Source organism: Pipistrellus kuhlii, unplaced genomic scaffold (assembly GCF_014108245.1).
Source record: "Pipistrellus kuhlii isolate mPipKuh1 unplaced genomic scaffold, mPipKuh1.p scaffold_m20_p_7, whole genome shotgun sequence".
Classification (NCBI taxonomy): Eukaryota; Metazoa; Chordata; class Mammalia; order Chiroptera; family Vespertilionidae; genus Pipistrellus; species Pipistrellus kuhlii.
The window spans coordinates 34,106,123-34,124,886 of NW_023425573.1; the positions used below are offsets into that span (position 1 = coordinate 34,106,123).

General features: G+C 38.3%; 1 protein-coding gene across 2 annotated transcripts in view; it reads left to right on the forward strand.

The window, feature by feature from the left end:
• Positions 1–18,764, forward strand: part of TTN (titin) — a 276,330-nt gene that overhangs the window by 17,511 nt on the left and 240,055 nt on the right. For both annotated transcript variants that reach the window (XM_036422278.2, XM_045575224.1), the window contains 22 exons: positions 22–159; positions 589–726; positions 4,107–4,400; positions 4,492–4,614; positions 5,830–6,108; positions 6,355–6,420; positions 7,387–7,645; positions 7,876–7,939; positions 8,603–8,818; positions 9,485–9,627; positions 10,930–11,135; positions 11,765–11,998; positions 12,106–12,350; positions 13,237–13,493; positions 13,611–13,775; positions 13,877–14,045; positions 14,185–15,878; positions 16,022–16,303; positions 17,059–17,325; positions 17,421–17,693; positions 17,817–18,080; positions 18,174–18,434. In XM_036422278.2, the coding sequence (XP_036278171.1) occupies positions 22–159; positions 589–726; positions 4,107–4,400; positions 4,492–4,614; positions 5,830–6,108; positions 6,355–6,420; positions 7,387–7,645; positions 7,876–7,939; positions 8,603–8,818; positions 9,485–9,627; positions 10,930–11,135; positions 11,765–11,998; positions 12,106–12,350; positions 13,237–13,493; positions 13,611–13,775; positions 13,877–14,045; positions 14,185–15,878; positions 16,022–16,303; positions 17,059–17,325; positions 17,421–17,693; positions 17,817–18,080; positions 18,174–18,434 (6,037 nt within the window). The remainder of the gene's footprint in view (positions 1–21; positions 160–588; positions 727–4,106; positions 4,401–4,491; positions 4,615–5,829; positions 6,109–6,354; positions 6,421–7,386; positions 7,646–7,875; positions 7,940–8,602; positions 8,819–9,484; positions 9,628–10,929; positions 11,136–11,764; positions 11,999–12,105; positions 12,351–13,236; positions 13,494–13,610; positions 13,776–13,876; positions 14,046–14,184; positions 15,879–16,021; positions 16,304–17,058; positions 17,326–17,420; positions 17,694–17,816; positions 18,081–18,173; positions 18,435–18,764) is intronic.

The window sequence follows — 18,764 nt, forward strand, 5'->3', positions numbered from 1 at the left end:
TTTTTTTTATCATATGACCAGATAAGAAAAGAAACTAGAAAAACAGTGGTACCTAAAGTTATAGTTGCCACACCCAAAGTCAAAGAACAAGATTTAGTGTCAAGAAGTAGAGAAGGCATCACTACCAAGAGAGAGCAAATTCAAATAACTCAGGAAAAGGTGAATACAGATATTTGAAACTGGAAAGGTTTACCTTTAGACTGATTCCTAGTAAATAATGACTATGATGTGGTATAAATTATTAATGTTTATTTTCCTTTTTGGATCCCAAACTAAAAACAAAATAGTAATTACATGATGGCTTACCATTAATCTTATCTGCACATTTGATTTTCATCTATGTGTAACATTTACAATTCATTTTATCCACCGCTATTCTTTGCATGAAGAAGCAATATATAGAGTCACCTGGAGTTTTTTTTTTATAGTTAATATTTCTAAATTTTGTGATTCCCACTCAGTGTGTGCAAATATTGCCAAGTGAAAGCTAACTTTTTAACGCTGAATAACTGGGAGGGATGGATGGGTCATACCATGAGTGTATGAACTTTTGTACAATTTAAACCTTGATTTTACTGTAATAATCAGATGAGAAAGGAAGCTGAGAAAACTGCCTTGTCTACAATAGCAGTTGCTACTGCTAAAGCCAAAGAACAAGAAACAATACTGAGAACTAGAGAAGCAATGGCTACTAGACAAGAACAAATCCAAGTTGCTCATGGAAAGGTGACTATACCAAGTGTGAAATCCCCTATTATAATACATTAATACCAATCTCAAAATTTCTTATGTATGAGACACTATTAACCTAATTTATTTTTATATGGTTAAATTATTAGAAATAAATGGCCAAATTATTTATTATTGTTAATATTACTACATAATTGTTTCCCCACTGATCTCTTCACTATTATTTTCCTTTTTTTATTATTATTAACATCTAGAAATTCTCCAGAAGTTAATGATTGAAATTGCATGCAGGCTAATTTTAATATATTCCATGAACATAAAACTATATATATATATGTATATGTATATATATAAAACTATATATATATATATATATATTTATATATATGTACAGTTTATATATATATAATTATGAAATATATATGTTGAATCTTACTGACTGTCAAGAAGATGTATGTTTTGAAGGGGTCATAAATTCAGTATATTACTTTGTAGAGTATGGACTTATTTAACAAAATTATCCATCATTTTCTTCATGTGAAACATTATCTTTTTTCCCTATGAAAATATCAGATGAGAAAAGAAGCTGAGAAAATGATAGTGCCTGCTGTAGTAGTTCCCACTAAAGCTAAATAAGATATGATATTAAAATCTAGAGGAGGAATTATCCATCCAGAATAAATGCACATAAGCCATGAAAATGTTATTTGTAGCTATGAAATTTCTATGAATTAACTTATTTCCCATGACTCTTTCATTTACCCCACATGAGCTATTTACCTAATTTTATTCTTTATTGCTAATACAGTGTTTAGAAATCAACAACTAAAGTTTTTTCAATTTCTTTAGCATCATGGTTGAGTCCTATCTGTATTTCTCTCAGTTTTATTTTCTATCTTTACATCTTTGGTTTTTTTTCTAAAACATGAATTAAGATTAGCTTTTTAAACATTTATCCAAGACTAATATTAAATGCCATATCAGCCTTTCAGAAGCCTCATAGATGCTAGAAATTCCAATAGGTAACATACTTCATGAGTGATGTTATTTGAATTTTTGTTATTTCTAAATGACATAACTTGCTTTTGTTGTTAAAAATTAGCTAATAATGGAAGCTGAAAAGGTGGCTAGACCCAAAGTAATAATTGCCACTGCAAAACCTACTGAACCAGCCACATTGCCAAGGACTAGAGAAGGATTTGCTACTAAGCAAGAACAAATATATCTTTTTTATGAAGAGATGGAAACTGATGCTATGGAGGTGAAAAGCATTGTTTCATCCCATTTCATCATCAACTCTCATAACCTTTCATCTGTCATGAGTCATTGTGGTCCTGGTGTTCCATTTAATCACTTAACTGATCAACAAAACATGAGAGATGAGATCCAGTCCAGTTCCTCCATGGAACAGTTAGCCTTCCCATTTGTGGAAAGCCAGATTAAATAACACTTCTCTTTGTGTCTCTTAAATCAATTCTCACTATTTAACTGGTATGATTTGGATTCTTTGGTTCAATGAGTGATGTTAGGATACACTAAGAAACAAAAGCAGCTAAGAGCATAGAGTATGCATGTTTAGTTGTCCACCATTGTCATATGTATAAGGACTTGGTGTACATTAACTCTAGAAAAAAATGCATAGGTGCTTCCCTAATTTAAGATATCATACTATAATTAATATTCCTTTTATATGTACATAAGTTTTATAACAAGATCTGTATATTTCAGTTGGCAAAAGATCATTTCTTTGAGTCTATTCCTCATTTTTAAAACTAAAACTCAACCTGATAACTTTGTAGATTGGTTGAAAGATTCAAATGAGATATAATGGAAATGCAATCAACTCTACGAGCAAAGTTATAGATATAAGATAATATAAACATTATATAATATATATTATCTGTTGAAGATGTTAACATTTCAAACATCTGCAAAATTAAGGCCAACTAATGGCCTATATGATTAAAAGAAAAAGTAAATAAGCAGATGAACAAACTTCACCTAAATCTCACATATATTTTACAGTTTTTTCTAAAATGCCATTTAGAGTGAAGATGATATTTGTAGTTCTTTAAGGCAGGTTAATTAAAGTGTATCTTCCTAGAAGGAAGCACTAGATAAAGCACTAGATCACAAATGGCCCAATTCCATCTCAAAAAACCCTCATTTGTATCTTAAATGGTTCAGATAACAATTTTAACAGTTATACAGGTAGCATACTTGGAAAACATTTCAGATGCAATCTAGATGCTATTCACAGCAGTAGGAAAGAAAACTGGCCATGAATAAAATATTCCAGCATTACTCTGAAAGAGCACTGATGGACATGGCAATGTGATTTTTATAACATGCTTTTTCCAAGTATTGCATAGAATCAATCTTTAAAAGAGAAACTCCTGTCCTGGTTGGTGTGGCTTAGTTAGTTGAGCATCTTCCCGTACACCCAAAAGGTTGCCAGTTCAATTCCTGGTCAGGGCACTTGCCTGGGTTGCCAGGCTCAATCCCAAGTAGGGGGCATACAAGAGGCAGCTGGTCAGTGTTTCACTATCACATTGATGTTTTTCTCTCTTGCTCTCTCTTTAAAAATCAATACAAAAATCTTTTTTAAAAAAAGAAACTCCTTTGCAAACTGTGTTCCCATTTGTGTTAATCAAATTCACGAAATGAGAAAACAACATTTGTTTCCTTTTTTCCTGTTAATTCCCAGAAATAATAAGAGTAAATTGAACTTCTATAGGAAAATTTGTTCTCTTGAATACAAATATAACACTTTTCATGTTTATCACAATATCTTCATTTTGTGTTTTAAGAGAGATATTTTCTTATAGATTAAAAAATTCTTATCCCTGCAGAATCATAAGTAAATGAATGTGCTTCTCTCTGTGTTCGTGAGCTTTCATGTTACCTCAGATCTGCATGCACTGTACAACTTTGCAGCAACTGATTTCTTTGGATGGCATTTGAGTACATTTTTATCATCACTGTCATTGTGTCAACACAAGACTAAATGAGTGAGAAGATAACAAAAAGAATCAATGAAGATAACCAGCCCCAAAGTTCTGATTTCTTAAGGGCTAATTGACTGCCTCAGACATAATGCTTGAAAAACTCAAAATCTTCTTACTATTTTATATACATGTTGTGTTGTCCTATGTTGTGTGTGATTTAATGTCTAGTCTAAAAAAGCAGTTGTATACAGAGTCTATCTAACCAGATGTCCATACATTGTAATAATCTGTGAAATATCAAGTTCTTGAGTGTATTTATGAGTTGTTTTTCTAGAGTCATTAACATATCTATAACATGGGTGCCCTTTGACTATCACGCCGTTAGGCATTCATCTGCTCTCCTAGGAGGAGATTGCCCAGCCTGACTTTGACATGACTGCGTATTAATTCTGGAAACCTTGTTTCCAGGTGGACGCTGGGAAAAGGGCAGAAGCTGTAGCAACAGTTGTTGCTGCTGTTGACCAGGCCCGTGTCAGAGAGCCCAGAGAGCCTGGGCATTTTGAAGAATCATATGCTCAGCAGACTACATTAGATTATGGCTATAAGGAGCATGTTTCTGCCACAAAGATAACTGAGCAACCCCAGCGTCCCGCCTCAGAACCCCAGGTTGTCTCTAAAGCAGTCAAGCCTCGAGTGATCCAAGCTCCTTCTGAGACTCATATCACAACTACTGATCAAATGGGAATGCATATATCATCACAGGTGAGTGGGAACCTGCTGCTTTTTCTAACACCCTGGGAAAGCAAGTGTAACCTTGTGGACAGTGGTGTCACCAAGTTTCATTTCTATGCAGATCAAGAAAACTACAGATGTAACAACTGAAAGATTAGTCCATGTGGATAAACGCCCCCGCACCGCAAGCCCTCACTTTACCGTTTCAAAGATTTCTGTACCTAAAACAGAACATGGATATGAGGTAAGAGGTTAATAAGGACGAGGAAGAAATAGCTGGCCCAAAGGAACTAAACGTTTGATGTGTGATACAGAGTTGACTTTGGTAGAGGCCAATGTGGCCTGTTTTTGTTAGTGTCCATTTGCATTCATAGTGGACTCAGAGTCCCTAAGGTTTGGTTTCTGACACTTGCCAGGCAGAGTGAGCCTGGAGTAGCAGGTGGTTGTCTCACTGCTCTGAAGAGACACATTCATGCAGGCTTCTCTTGGTTTCACATTCTGTAATTATACTATTTACTTTTCCTTATGTTATGAGGCATTTCAGAGTAACTTAGCTGAGAATGTCTATAAATACTAAAGACAGATATTGAGACATCATAGAGTTGTATCCTCAGTATAACAAAATGGGGGGGAGGTATTATGTGGTGGTTGGGTTGGATTGTAGAGTCAAACAACCCTGAATTTAGTGTCCTGGCCCTGCCCCTTATTAGCTTTGTCATCGGGGCAAATTAATACATGGGAAACCCTTCCCAAGGGGACAGCACAATACTAACCCTCAGCATATGTAAACTCTTGTTCTTATTCTATACATCCAAGACATAGAATCCAAACCTTGTATGCTTTCAAAGAATTGTAAGGTACATTTGATACCTATATTTGGGATAGTCCCAACTTATTATTGAAATCAAATAATCACAGAAAGCAACAAAATAAAAAAATAGTAAGGAAGCTTTTAAATTACTTCTCTGAATGCCTACATTTTCACCTTTCAAATAGATTTGTGGCTGAAACATAAATGTGCTATTGTAAAGTAGGTTTTAAGAATTTATCAAGTATTTTAATAATTTCTTGACTTTGAATAGCTCACTGTGGTATTTTCAAATACAGCATTGGATGATTGAGTGAAAATTCTTGACTGAGCTTTAGAAGACCCTCAGTTCCTTTATGATAAGAATGTAAAATAAGGAGTTCTTAATACAACTCTTTAAGAAAGATATTTTCAATATATTTCACAAAGTGGCAGGAATGACAATGAGCTTTATAACGGGCTCATCTCTAACTGACTTTTCACTCACTCTAAAATGATAATGAGAACATTAAAAAAAAATGCCCCCCCCCCCAAAAAAAAGAGAGAATAGACTGAGACTCACAACAGAAATCCTAGTGGCAAATCACTTCTCAATGATGACTTGGATGACAGTTGAGTGACTTTATTTTCTGACTTCCATTCTCATTTAAGGCGTCAATAGCCGGTAGCGCTATTGCTACATTACAAAAAGAGTTGTCAGCCACATCTTCTCAGAAGATTACCAAATCCGTAAAGGCACCCACTGTGAAGCCTGGTGAGACCAGGGTGAGAGCAGAGCCCACGCCCTCGCCCCAGTTCCCCTTCGCTGACACACCAGAGACTTACAAGAGTCAGGCTGGCATTGAAGTGAAGAAGGAAGTAGGGTTGAGCATCACAGATACCACAATCCGCGAAGAGCGCTTCGAAGTACTTCATGGGCGTGAGGCCAAGGTTGGTACCGGATTGCGTGCTGTCTCTCACACATCCCTGTGACTCATGGCCAGACCCTCAGCAGTCTGCACTACAGAGGCAGCCCTCAGGGCGTCTTGCCTTCCTCCTTTCCTATGCTCACACTTAATTTTAGTAGGACAGAGCTCTTTTTATCAACTTACTTTTATCATTTTGCATGAGCTAAATGTTTGTGAGACTTCCCTGATTTCGTGGGCATTTTGTAAATATCCTTTGTAAAAATCACAGGTAACAGAAACAGCAAGAGTGCCTGCCCCTGCTGAAATCCCCGTCACTCCGCCAACTCTGGTCTCGGTGAGTAAAGAAGCTGATTGTGTTGGACCATGTGCATATCTGGACACGTGATTTTAAAACGTGCCAAAACTAGTTTCCCAAACTGGAAAATGGCACCAGTGAGTTTACAAATGCTAAGTTTAAGACCATACATTATTTAGAAAGAGAAAGGGAGATTCTGTGTGGCAACCATGGGTTATGTAGTTAACAGATTTAGTGAATTTCTATTATGTGTAAGGCATTAGAGTAGGGGTGTCGAACTCAATCAGAGAAGGGGCCAAAATCTAAAATCCAGCCTAAATCGCGGGCCGAATGGTTTACTGAACAGTCATAAACTGTCATTGTGATGGAAACGCAGCGGAGTGCAGTGATGACAGCGCGGTGCGGGCCACATTGCAAGGCCTGGCGGGACGGATTTGGCCCGCGGGCCTTGTGTTTGACACATGTGCATTAGAGGAAAGTGTGGAGATAGAGAAAGAGATGTAGCCTTCTGAAACTTTTGCCTGACTGTCAGGGAAAATGTCCTAAACAAGCAAGATAAAATACAGGAAGTGATAAGCACCTCCACAAAGGGAGGATCGCTAAGAAGAGTCAATTATTCGATACTTAGAATTGGGGATAGCTTGGAAAGCTTTGTTGAAGAGGCAGCACATGCTGCTGAGCCTTCAGGCTTTGTTAAGGTCTGAGTATGTGAGAATCACAGAGGGTATGGAGTTACCTTCATATGGAGTTATTTGGCATCAATATAATTCCATCTTAACAAGTCGGAAACACCTTGCTTTATTTATATATTTATTTATTTCAACTTGGGATTATTCCAATTTCCAAAAGGAATCTCTGCTAACATTTCTAAAGTGCCGATCTTAAAAAACCATTTATGGCCATTAGAATGTACTTCAAACCCCCACATCTGCCATAACATATAGAGATGATGAATGAAAATGCACACTTATCAATATTACATTCTTTTTCTCTCTTTCTCTTCAGGGCTTAAAAAATGTGACTGTTATAGAAGGTGAATCCGTCACCTTGGAGTGCCACATCTCTGGATACCCATCCCCCAAAGTGACATGGTACAGGGAAGACTACCAAATAGAAAGCTCCATTGACTTCCAGATAACCTTCCAGAGTGGAATTGCTCGGCTTATGATTCGGGAAGCCTTTGCCGAAGACAGTGGGCGATTTACCTGCAGTGCTGTGAACGAGGCTGGGACCGTCAGCACCTCCTGCTTCCTGGCTGTGCAGGGTGAGTGGCCATGCTCCCATGTCCTTGCATACAGCTGTCACTCACTCATCACTCCCAGCCGACACTTCCTTGAACAGTAGGGTCTCTGCACACTTCCCAGTGGTGTCCCCTTTTGGAGTGGGGGCAGGACGGGAGGTTATGGAGTCAACTTAAATTGTTACGTTAAGCAGGGTCACTAACAAAATGGACTAAGTGCCTGACTTTAATGAGAAACTTCTATCTTTTTCCAGTGTCAGAAGAGTTTGAAAAAGAAACCACAACCATGACCGAGAAGTTTACCACAGAAGAGAAACGGTAAAACATTCTTTTGTTTAATGAGCTTTCGTTCTAGTCAATCTTTGAGCAACAGGGATTTGAAGTATGGGTTCACTGACACATGGGTGTTTTCAATACATACAGTCAACCCTTGTGTCTGTTAGGTTTTGCATCTGCAGATTCAACCAACTTGGAATCAAAAACAGTATTTTCACATTCCCAACCACAGATTCCCAATAGCAAATTGAAAATGCTATTTTCAGTCTGTTTGGTTGCATCTGTGAATTTGAAACCTGTGGAAAGGAAAAGCTGAATTTAGAGTCAAAAGATATACATGGCTCTAGCCATTTTGGCTCAGTGGATACAGTGTCAGCCTGTGGACCGAAGGGACTCAAGTTCCATTCTGGTCAAGGGCACATGCCCAGGGTTCGATCCCAAGTAGGGGACATGCAGGAGGCAACCAATCAATGATTCTCTCTCATCATTGATGCTTCTAGCTCCCTCCCTCCCTTTCCCTTCCTCTCTGAAGTCAATAAAATATATGTTTTTTAAAAAAGATATACATGAATTGCACTGTGGTGTTGGTGTTCCTAAGCCCCACTTTGTTCAAGAGTCAATATATATAGTCTTGATTTTTTTTCAGTCCATTTAGTATTAGAAATTTACAGTCCAGAAGCTAATGTGAGGAAATTCTATTCCCAGCTTTGTGGAGTCACGAGATGTGGTAATGACTGACACTAGCATCATGGAAGACCGAGCCGAGCCTGGGGAACCTGCTGCTCCTTTCTTCATTTCAAAACCAGTGATCCAGAAACTGGTGGAAGGGGGGAGTGTGGTATTTGAATGCCAGATTGGTGGCAACCCAAAGCCCCATGTCTACTGGAAAAAATCTGGGGTTCCTCTAACCTCTGGATATAGGTATGTTAATGGCTGAATGATATAGAGTTCTCTGTGATATGCATGGTATGTATATGAAGCCTAGAGAGAAGTAGAATATACTTACAGCACCATTCCCTGAAGGTAGTCTCTTTCACTATGGAGCCTTCATGGTGTATTTTCATATGTTTGTACAAAGTCTTATTGAAAAACAAAGTCATCTGACAAAGTAGATAGAAGATATATTTCTTTACATTCTAGTTTGGTTCATTTATAGTGCTAGTGAAATAGAGAAAATGTATATATTTACAGATATTTACACACACACACACACACACACACACACTTTTCCTGAAAGAATCTGAGACAATTTATAACAAAAACACATAATTAAGTCACTAAAAGATAAGAGACTAAGAGTCATGTGATGATAGTTATACAAGAAAAGTAATGCTAATAAATTTGCTACAATTAAACATATTTGCAGCCACTTATTTCCATATGCCTGATTTCAGTAGTATTATATTATTTATTTTATAGAGTGTTCATGTCCCTCATTACTCATATCCATGTATTTTCCACAATTTTCTAAGTAGTGCTTCGTCTATGATAGTGCTTAGTCACATGCTTAGGATCATTGAATTTTATAGCACAGTTACATAAGGATTATTATATGACTGAAGGTTTTGTTTGTTTATTTCCATAAAGACACAAAGTGATTTACAACAAACAAACCGGTGAGTGCAAACTGGTGATTTCAATGACTTTTGCCGATGATGCTGGAGAATACACTATTGTTATTCGTAATAAGCATGGAGAAACTTCTGCATCTGCCTCATTGCTTGGAGAAGGTCAGTGCAACTCTAACTAGTACTTATGTGCATGATAAGAGCACAAACACATGGAGGTAGCAGGGCTATGTATTTGTTGAAAGGCCTGTTGTAGTACCCTGGTTCTGATACTGGTTCTGTCTCAACTGCTCCCCTTCTTCGGCTTAGCCATAATAGGAAATATTTTTCATATTTTAGCTTTCTAAATCTTTATTGTTGAAAGTATCACATATGTCCCCTGTTTCCCCCTATTGACCCGTTCTAGCCCACCACCACCTCCTGCCCCAGGCCTTCACCACATTATCATCTGTGTCCATGGGTTATGCATATGTGCATACAAGTTCTTTGGTTGATCTCTTCCCATCCCTACCTTTCCTCTGAGATTTGAAAGTCTATTCCATGCTTTTATGTCTCTGGATCTATTTTGTTCATTAGTTTGTGTTGTTCATTAGATTTCACATCTGAGGGAGATCATGTGATACTTATCCTTCTCTGCCTGGCTTATATTTCACTTAGCATAATACTATCCAGGCCTCAAAAACCATACTGGTATTGAACTTCTAATAGTAATATTTTCTATTTGGTGGCATTCATTTGTTGCATATCATGCCTTTGAAGATAAAGGGATTCTAAATACAGTTAACTCCTAGACCCAGGCAGGTAGATGATATCGATGAGCACAAGGAAGACAATGGCAAGCTGGAGAGTTTATGCCCTGACTCAAAGGGGCGGTAGTGTCCTGTCTCTAGTGTGTTATTGCCAGGCACACTTGTACCAGACTCTATTTTACTAGAGTTTCTGATATTTTATAGAAAAGCTGGAAATCATGATTTTCAAGTTTGTAAATAATTTGAAAAAAAATTGTAATAGAATTCAGGCCAAATAAAATGTATCTGTGAGTCACCATTATCTTTGTTTAGCTGTTCGCATTTACAGTGACCATCACATGCTCTATCTAATTTGATCTGCACAACACCCCTTAAATGAAGGTTAGGATATTATTCTCAATTAGCAGAGAAAGAACTCAAAATCCAGAAAGGTAAAATAATTGCCAAAAGCCATGCAGGAAATTATAAAGACCTCCAGGATACATCCCAAAGGACTGACTGCTAATATGAAATTGTTGCTACAATAATAGGGACTGGTTTGACTTGTTTGGTTTTGAAAATTCAATCTAAAATATTTATTGAGTACTTTTTTGGGGGAAAAAATTGGAAAAAGTTGGTTACCAACTTTTCCTAGTATGGGGCTTGCTGAGTGAACAATGGGATGAAGGCTTTTACATAAAAACATTGAAAAGTAACTTATATTCTTCACTCCTAGCTGATTATGACTTACTGATGAAGTCTCAGCAAGAAATGTTTTATCAGACACAAATGACTGCCTTTGTGCAAGAACCTAAAGTTGGAGAAATAGCACCTGGATTTGGATATGCTGACTATGAAAAAGAGTATGAAAAAGAACAGGCCTTAATTAGGAAGAAAATGGCCAAAGATACTGTAATGGTCAGAACTTTTGTAGAAGATCAAGTGAGTATAAAATAATGAAATGTAAACACTTTTACAACCTATAATCCCCTCCTTTTTAATAATTTCATTGACCAAGTGAGTATAAAAATAATGAGATGTAAACCCTTTTACAAATTAAGCTTTCCTCCTATAACACCCCCCCCCCCCCATTTTAAAATAATTTCATTGTCAAGTGATGGGGTCAGTTAGATTGTGATTAATTGGCCCAGGTTCACTGCTGATAAGCTTTCTTCATTTTCATGACATGTTGCACGTATGACTTTAGAAACAGATTTCATATATACAACAAAATATGACTTTAGAAATAGGGATATATATATATATATATATATATATATATATATATATATATTAGCATGACCATGTTCATTACTGCCAAGATCTCTTTGTTTGTATGATAAACATCTGAACTTTTGTAACACACTTTTAGACTATCATTTACCCAAAATGCCACAATGTGAACCAGCAAAGATGATTGTAATGCAGATTAAAAACAAAAGAACTTTCTAAAGTTTTCTCCTAGTTAGAAACTTTCATCAGTCCTTATCTCTGAAACTAATAACCTTAAAGAATTTCTAACAGTGAGGATATATCTTTTTAACAAACTATCATCTTTTTTTGCTATATAGGAATTCCACATTTCTTCCTTTGAAGAGAGGCTTATTAAAGAAATTGAATATAGAATAATAAAGACTACACTAGAAGAACTTCTTGAAGAAGATGGAGAAGAAAAGATGGCAGTTGACATTTCTGAATCCGAAGCTGTGGAAGCAGGATTTGACTTAAGAATCAAGAATTACAGGATTCTTGAGGGGATGGGTGTTACCTTTCACTGCAAGATGTCTGGCTATCCATTACCCAAGGTAAAGTAGAACCATTTGTCATACCTCCGTGCCACAATGAAGATACAACTAGGTTACATTGTAACTGTTTTATCTATGTTTAATTCACCTGTACATATTACTTGCAGATTGCGTGGTACAAAGATGGCAAGCGCATTAGGCATGGAGAGAGATACCAAATGGACTTTCTACAAGATGGCAGAGCTAGTCTGCGCATACCTGTCGTTCTTCCAGAAGATGAGGGCATCTATACTGCATTTGCCAGCAACATGAAAGGAAATGCCATCTGCTCCGGGAAGTTGTATGTGGAGCCTGCTGCTCCACTTAGTGCTCCGATGTACATGCCCACACCAGAGCCAATGAGCAGAATCAGGTAAGACCCATAATAATTTAGGTTGATTAATATTTAAATTATTTAAAATACTAAATATCCAATGGCAAATTGCTATAGTATGTAGGGAGATGAGGTGTAGGAAGAGGTTTGGGGTGAAGGCTGAGTGAGACAGCACAGAAACCTGCCAGTAATTGCCAAGAGATTTTATTTCTTGCCCCTATGTAAGATGAGCAAAGCATTTTCTTCACTGTAGCGCATTCTTCATTTTGTCAGTGTTATAACTAATATAATGAAGGCTATAAGGTTTATCTAACATCATATTTTACATGTTAGCCCTAATTTATACAATAATGCTGCAATATAGGGATTATTATATCTAGTTTGAAAGTGGGCATGCTGAATCTCTGCGATCCTGTGAAAACTGCCTTAGTTTACCCAGCCTGTAGGGTTATCCCATCCACGCCATTCTAGCTGCAATGGAAAGATAGGATTTTATTTTCAAATATAATTTTTATGTTTTTCCTCCTGTTGGGTAAGAACACATGTTAATCTTTTTTCTTATGCATTGGTTTGTTTAACCAACCAATCTTTATTGAGATGTTTTAAAAGTGGAATCAAAATGGGTTGATGACTTACTAAGTCAAGGTGGTAAGAGAAAAACAGTAATAAGGATCATTCCAAGATTCTGAGTCCCTGAATACCTGGCTATGCTAAATGATTACTGACTGGATTGAGGATATATGAAAAAAATGTAGTTTGGGGGGTTATGCTAATATATTCCATTTTAGATCCCAGTGGGTTTGAGGTGCCTTCTGTAACATACAGAAGTAAATTATAAAATGACATTGATGAACAAGAAACAGAGGTTTGTTTATTTTGCTGAATTTTCTCTATGATTCATGAAAATATGTCCTTTGTTTTCCAGGTCTGTCTCTCCGCGTTCAGTGAGCAGGTCTCCTATACGCATGTCTCCTGCACGGATGTCCCCTGCCCGGATGTCCCCTGCACGGATGTCCCCTGGACGTAGGCTGGAAGAAACAGATGAATCACAACTCGAGAGACTGTATAAGCCAGTCTTTGTGTTAAAACCTGCTTCTTTCAAATGTTTACAAGGACAAACTGCCAGATTTGACCTAAAGGTTGTGGGTAGACCTATGCCAGAGACCTTCTGGTTTCATAATGGTATGATAAGTTTCTTCTCACAAATTCTTAAACCCAAAAATAAGTGTATACGTGTTGCCCAACAATTTAAAAAAACTATTTTAACCATCTTTTTCTTTTTCATTTACTTTTTGACAGGCGAGCAAGTTGTCAATGACTATACACATAAAGTGGTCATTAAAGAAGATGGTACCCAATCACTGATTATTGTCCCGACAGAACCCAGTGATTCTGGAGAATGGACTGTGGTTGCCCAAAACAGGGCGGGCAAATCGTCCATTTCAGTAACTTTAACTGTGGAAGGTATTTGCTTTTAAATTAAAAAAGAAATTACTTTATCACTTGGGTTTTGGACAGGTATTTCAGCCCTGTTCACTCTAAATCATGACCTCTCTCTCTTTCAGCTGTGGAACATCAGATTAAACCAGTGTTTGTGGAAAAACTGAGAAATGTCAATATAAAGGAGGGTTCCCGACTTGAAATGAAAGTCAGAGCTACGGGTAACCCTAACCCTGACATCGTATGGTTGAAAAACAGTGAAATCATTCTACCTCATAAATATCCAAAAATCAGGTAACTTTGCTTGGGAATAATATTACTAAGTCCATTCTGCAAATCCAATAACCAAAGAAGCAACTACTACTTCTGTATTAGTAATTTTTTTGTTTGTTTTGTTTTTAACTTTGTTTGTTTGTTTGTTTGTTTGTTGTAGAATTGAAGGAACCAAGGGAGAAGCTGCCCTTAAAATTGATTCCACTGTCAGCCAAGACTCAGCCTGGTATACTGCAACTGCTATCAATAGGGCTGGCCGAGATACTACAAGATGCAAAGTCAATGTGGAAGTTGAGTTTGCAGAGCCTGAACCTGAGAGGAGACTAATCATCCCAAGAGGGACATATAGAGCGAAGGAAATTGCAGCCCCAGAGCTGGAGCCCTTGCATTTGCGATACGGTCAAGAGCAATGGGAGGAGGGTGACCTCTATGACAAAGAGAAACAACAGAAACCGTTTTTTAAGAAAAAACTCACTTCCTTAAGACTCAAGCGCTTTGGGCCTGCCCACTTTGAATGCAGGCTGACACCCATTGGTGACCCAACGATGGTGGTGGAATGGCTCCACGATGGGAAACCACTGGAAGCAGCCAACAGGCTTCGGATGATCAATGAGTTTGGGTATTGCAGCCTTGATTATGGAGTTGCATATTCTAGAGACAGTGGCATCATTACCTGCAGAGCCACTAACAAATATGGAACGGATCACACATCTGCCACCCTCATTGTTAAAGATGAGAAAAGTCTGGTGGAAGAAACTCAATTGCCTGAGGGCAGGAAAGGCTTACAGAGGATTGAAGAATTAGAGAGGATGGCTCATGAAGGTGCTCTTACAGGTGTGACGATAGATCAAAAAGAGAAGCAGAAGCCAGACATCGTCTTGTTCCCAGAGCCGGTAAGAGTACTTGAAGGGGAGACTGCTAGATTCCGTTGCCGAGTGACAGGTTACCCTCAGCCCAAAGTCAACTGGTACCTCAATGGACAGCTCATCCGCAAAAGCAAGAGGTTCAGAGTTCGCTACGATGGCATTCATTATCTGGACATTGTGGACTGCAAATCATATGATACAGGTGAAGTCAAAGTCACCGCAGAAAATCCTGAAGGTGTGACAGAGCATAAAGTGAAACTTGAGATCCAGCAGAGGGAAGATTTTAGGTCTGTCCTCAGGCGAGCTCCTGAACCAAAGCCTGAGTTTCATGTACACGAATCTGGGAAACTTCAGTTTGAGGTACAAAAGGTAGATAGACCCGTTGACACCACTGAAGCCAAGGAAATTGTGAAGTTGAAAAGGGCCGAGCGAATCACCCATGAAAAAGTGTCTGAGGAATCAGAAGAGCTGCGCAGCAAATTCAAGCGCAGAACAGAGGAAGGATATTATGAAGCCATCACTGCTGTGGAGCTCAAGTCTCGTAAAAAGGATGAATCCTATGAAGAACTCCTTAAAAAGACAAAAGATGAACTTCTCCATTGGACCAAAGAGCTAACTGAAGAGGAGAAGAAAGCCCTTGTGGAAGAGGGCAAAATCACTATTCCAACTTTTAAACCTGATAGGGTTGAACTAAGTCCTAGTATGGAAGCCCCCAAAATCTTTGAAAGAATCCAAAGCCAAACAGTGGGCCAAGGATCTGATGCACACTTCCGGGTCAGAGTCGTGGGAAAACCAGATCCCGAATGTGAATGGTACAAAAATGGTGTCAAGATTGAACGCTCTGACCGAGTCTACTGGTACTGGCCCGAAGACAATGTTTGTGAATTGGTCATAAGAGATGTGACTTCTGAGGACTCTGCCAGCATCATGGTAAAAGCCATCAACATAGCTGGGGAAACCTCAAGCCACGCATTCTTACTTGTCCAAGGTAATTCAAATTTTGTTCATTTGATGGGTCTCTCTATTTATCCATGAATATTCACTAGTTTGTTTATTTTTATTTCCCATTATTCGAACTTTCAATTTAATGCAATATGTGTGTGTGTGTGTGTGTTTTTCCTTTTCTTATAGCCAAGCAATTGATCACTTTCACCCAGGAATTACAAGATGTTGTTGCTAAGGAAAAAGACACCATGGCAACCTTTGAATGTGAAACTTCAGAGCCATTTGTCAAAGTGAAATGGTATAAAGATGGAGTGGAGATCAAGTCAGGAGATAAATACAGGATGCACTCTGACAGGAAGGTTCACTTCCTCTCCATTCTGACCATTGATACAGCTGATGCTGAAGACTACAGCTGTGTGCTTGTGGAAGATGAAAATGTAAAGACAACTGCTAAACTTATTGTTGAAGGTAATAAATGATTCTTTCAATGTTTACTTAAGTTATAAAGTCAGCCTTAATATCTGGAAAAAAAAATTATCTAGGCAATTTTCCCTTCATATAAAGAATTAGTTAGGATTCCTATATAATAAAAGGGTAATATGCAAATTGACCAAACTGCAGAATGACTGGCCACTATGACACGCACTGACCACCAGGGGGCAGATGCTCAATGCAAGAGCTGCCCCCTGGAGGTCAATGCGCTCCCACAGGGAGAGCGCCACTCAGTCAGAAGCCAGGCTTATGGCTGGTGAGCACAAAGGCAGCAGTAGAGGGAGCTTCTCCTGCTCTGTAGCAGTGCTAAGGATATCTGACTAACATGCTCTGAGGGTTCCTGGAGTGCTAGAGGGTGCAGGCTGGGCTGAGCCCCCCCCCCCCCCCATACCGTGCACTGAACCTCTAGTTGTATATAAGCTCAATAGAAAGAATCATGAACTTATACTATTAATTAAGAATATTGACAATTTGGATTTTTAATAAGCAAGGTTTTATGCCTTATATTTTAATTTTCTCATTGAAATATAAGTCTATGCTTTAAAAATAATTTAAAAATTAAAGTAATTCCTTTTTATCTAATATTTATTTCTCAACCTATCAGCAGGTAGATATTAAGAATATTCCTGATAGTATGGAAGAGATAAGAGATATACAAGGAATGTTCCCTATGCTCAGTCTTTATGAATAACTTTCCAGAGAAATTAACTTCTTTCTATCTTATGCCTCAGGTGCAGTTATTGAATTTATAAAAGAACTTGAGGACATAGAAGTTCCAGAATCATTTTCAGGAGAGTTAGAGTGCATTATAACCCCAGAAAACATAGAAGGCAAATGGTATCACAATGATGTGGAGCTTAAATCCAATGGCAAATACTCAATCACATCTCGCCGTGGACGTCAGAACCTCACAGTCAAGGATGTGACCAAAGAGGACCAAGGAGAATACAGCTTTGTTGTTGACGGGAAAAAGACCACTTGTAAACTAAAGATGAAACGTAAGTCTCCCCATTCTTTTGGGTCTGCAGGGAGCATCATGTGGCTTATTGACAAACAATGGTTATAAAATTTATTTTCTCCCCATCTTTTACAGCCCGCCCCATTGCTATCCTACAAGGACTCAGTGATCAAAAAGTCTGTGAGGGGGACATTGTTCAACTGGAAGTTAAAGTCTCCTTGGAAAATGTGGAAGGTGTCTGGATGAAAGACGGCCAAGAAGTGCAGCCCAGTGACAGGGTTCACATTGTGATCGACAAACAGTCGCACATGCTGCTCATTGAAGACATGACCAAGGAGGACGCTGGGAATTACTCCTTCACCATTCCATCCCTGGGAATGTCAACCAGTGGGCGTGTCTCTGTCTACAGTGAGTGCAACTAACATGGTTTTCTGTGTACATTGTCAAGTGAGGCAGGAGCTTTCATAAACAGACTTTTAAAACAGAATCTATATTCATAAATATTTCATATGTGTGTCTGTGGCTTTGCAGGTGTCGATGTGATCACACCTCTAAAGGATGTTAATGTGCTTGAGGGTACCAAGGCTGTTCTCGAATGTAAGGTCTCCGTCCCGGATGTGACTTCTGTTAAGTGGTATTTAAATGACGAACAGATCAAGCCTGATGATCGCGTGCAAGCCATTGTCAAAGGCACTAAGCAGCGACTGGTGATTAACCGGACCCATGCTTCAGATGAAGGACCTTACACGCTGATGGTTGGCAGAGTTGAAACCAGCTGTAAACTCTCTGTAGAAAGTAAGGATTCTCCCATTTAACCTAGCATCATTTTAAGCATTCTGTGTTCCCGGTGTAATAATAAACCGAGTGATTATTTTACCTTTTTTGCAGAAGTTAAAATTATAAGAGGACTTCGTGACCTTACCTGTACAGAAACCCAAAATGTGGTCCTTGAGGTTGAGCTGACCCACTCAGGAATTGATGTCTTATGGAATTTTAAGGACAAAGAGATCAAACCCAGTTCTAAATATAAAATTGAAGCTCATGGAAAAATATATAAGTTGACAGTTCAAAATATGATGAAAGATGATGAAGGAGAATATACATTTTATGCTGGAGAAAACATGACATCTGGAAAACTTAATGTGGCAGGTTGGTCCATTTATCACTTAACCTAAGTTCGTATGTGGGACAGTTGTTTAAACATAAAGAAGTGGTTGCTCATTTCCTGCCAAATTCCCATCAGTTTCTCATTGCTCTGCCTCTGCTTATGCTCTTCTCAAAGCCTACAGTAGTATGCTCAGCTCTGGCATGAACTCCCTAAATTCCAAATGTTCCTTCGGGAATACCTACCTCACATGCTTTCTCCTCTGTGAAGCCTTCCTCAATCTCCCCATTTGTAGAAGATCTCAGTCCTCCAAACTCAGGACCACTTTATGTGTGCATTTTCCATACTCCTTGCCATATAGTTGTCTTATCCCA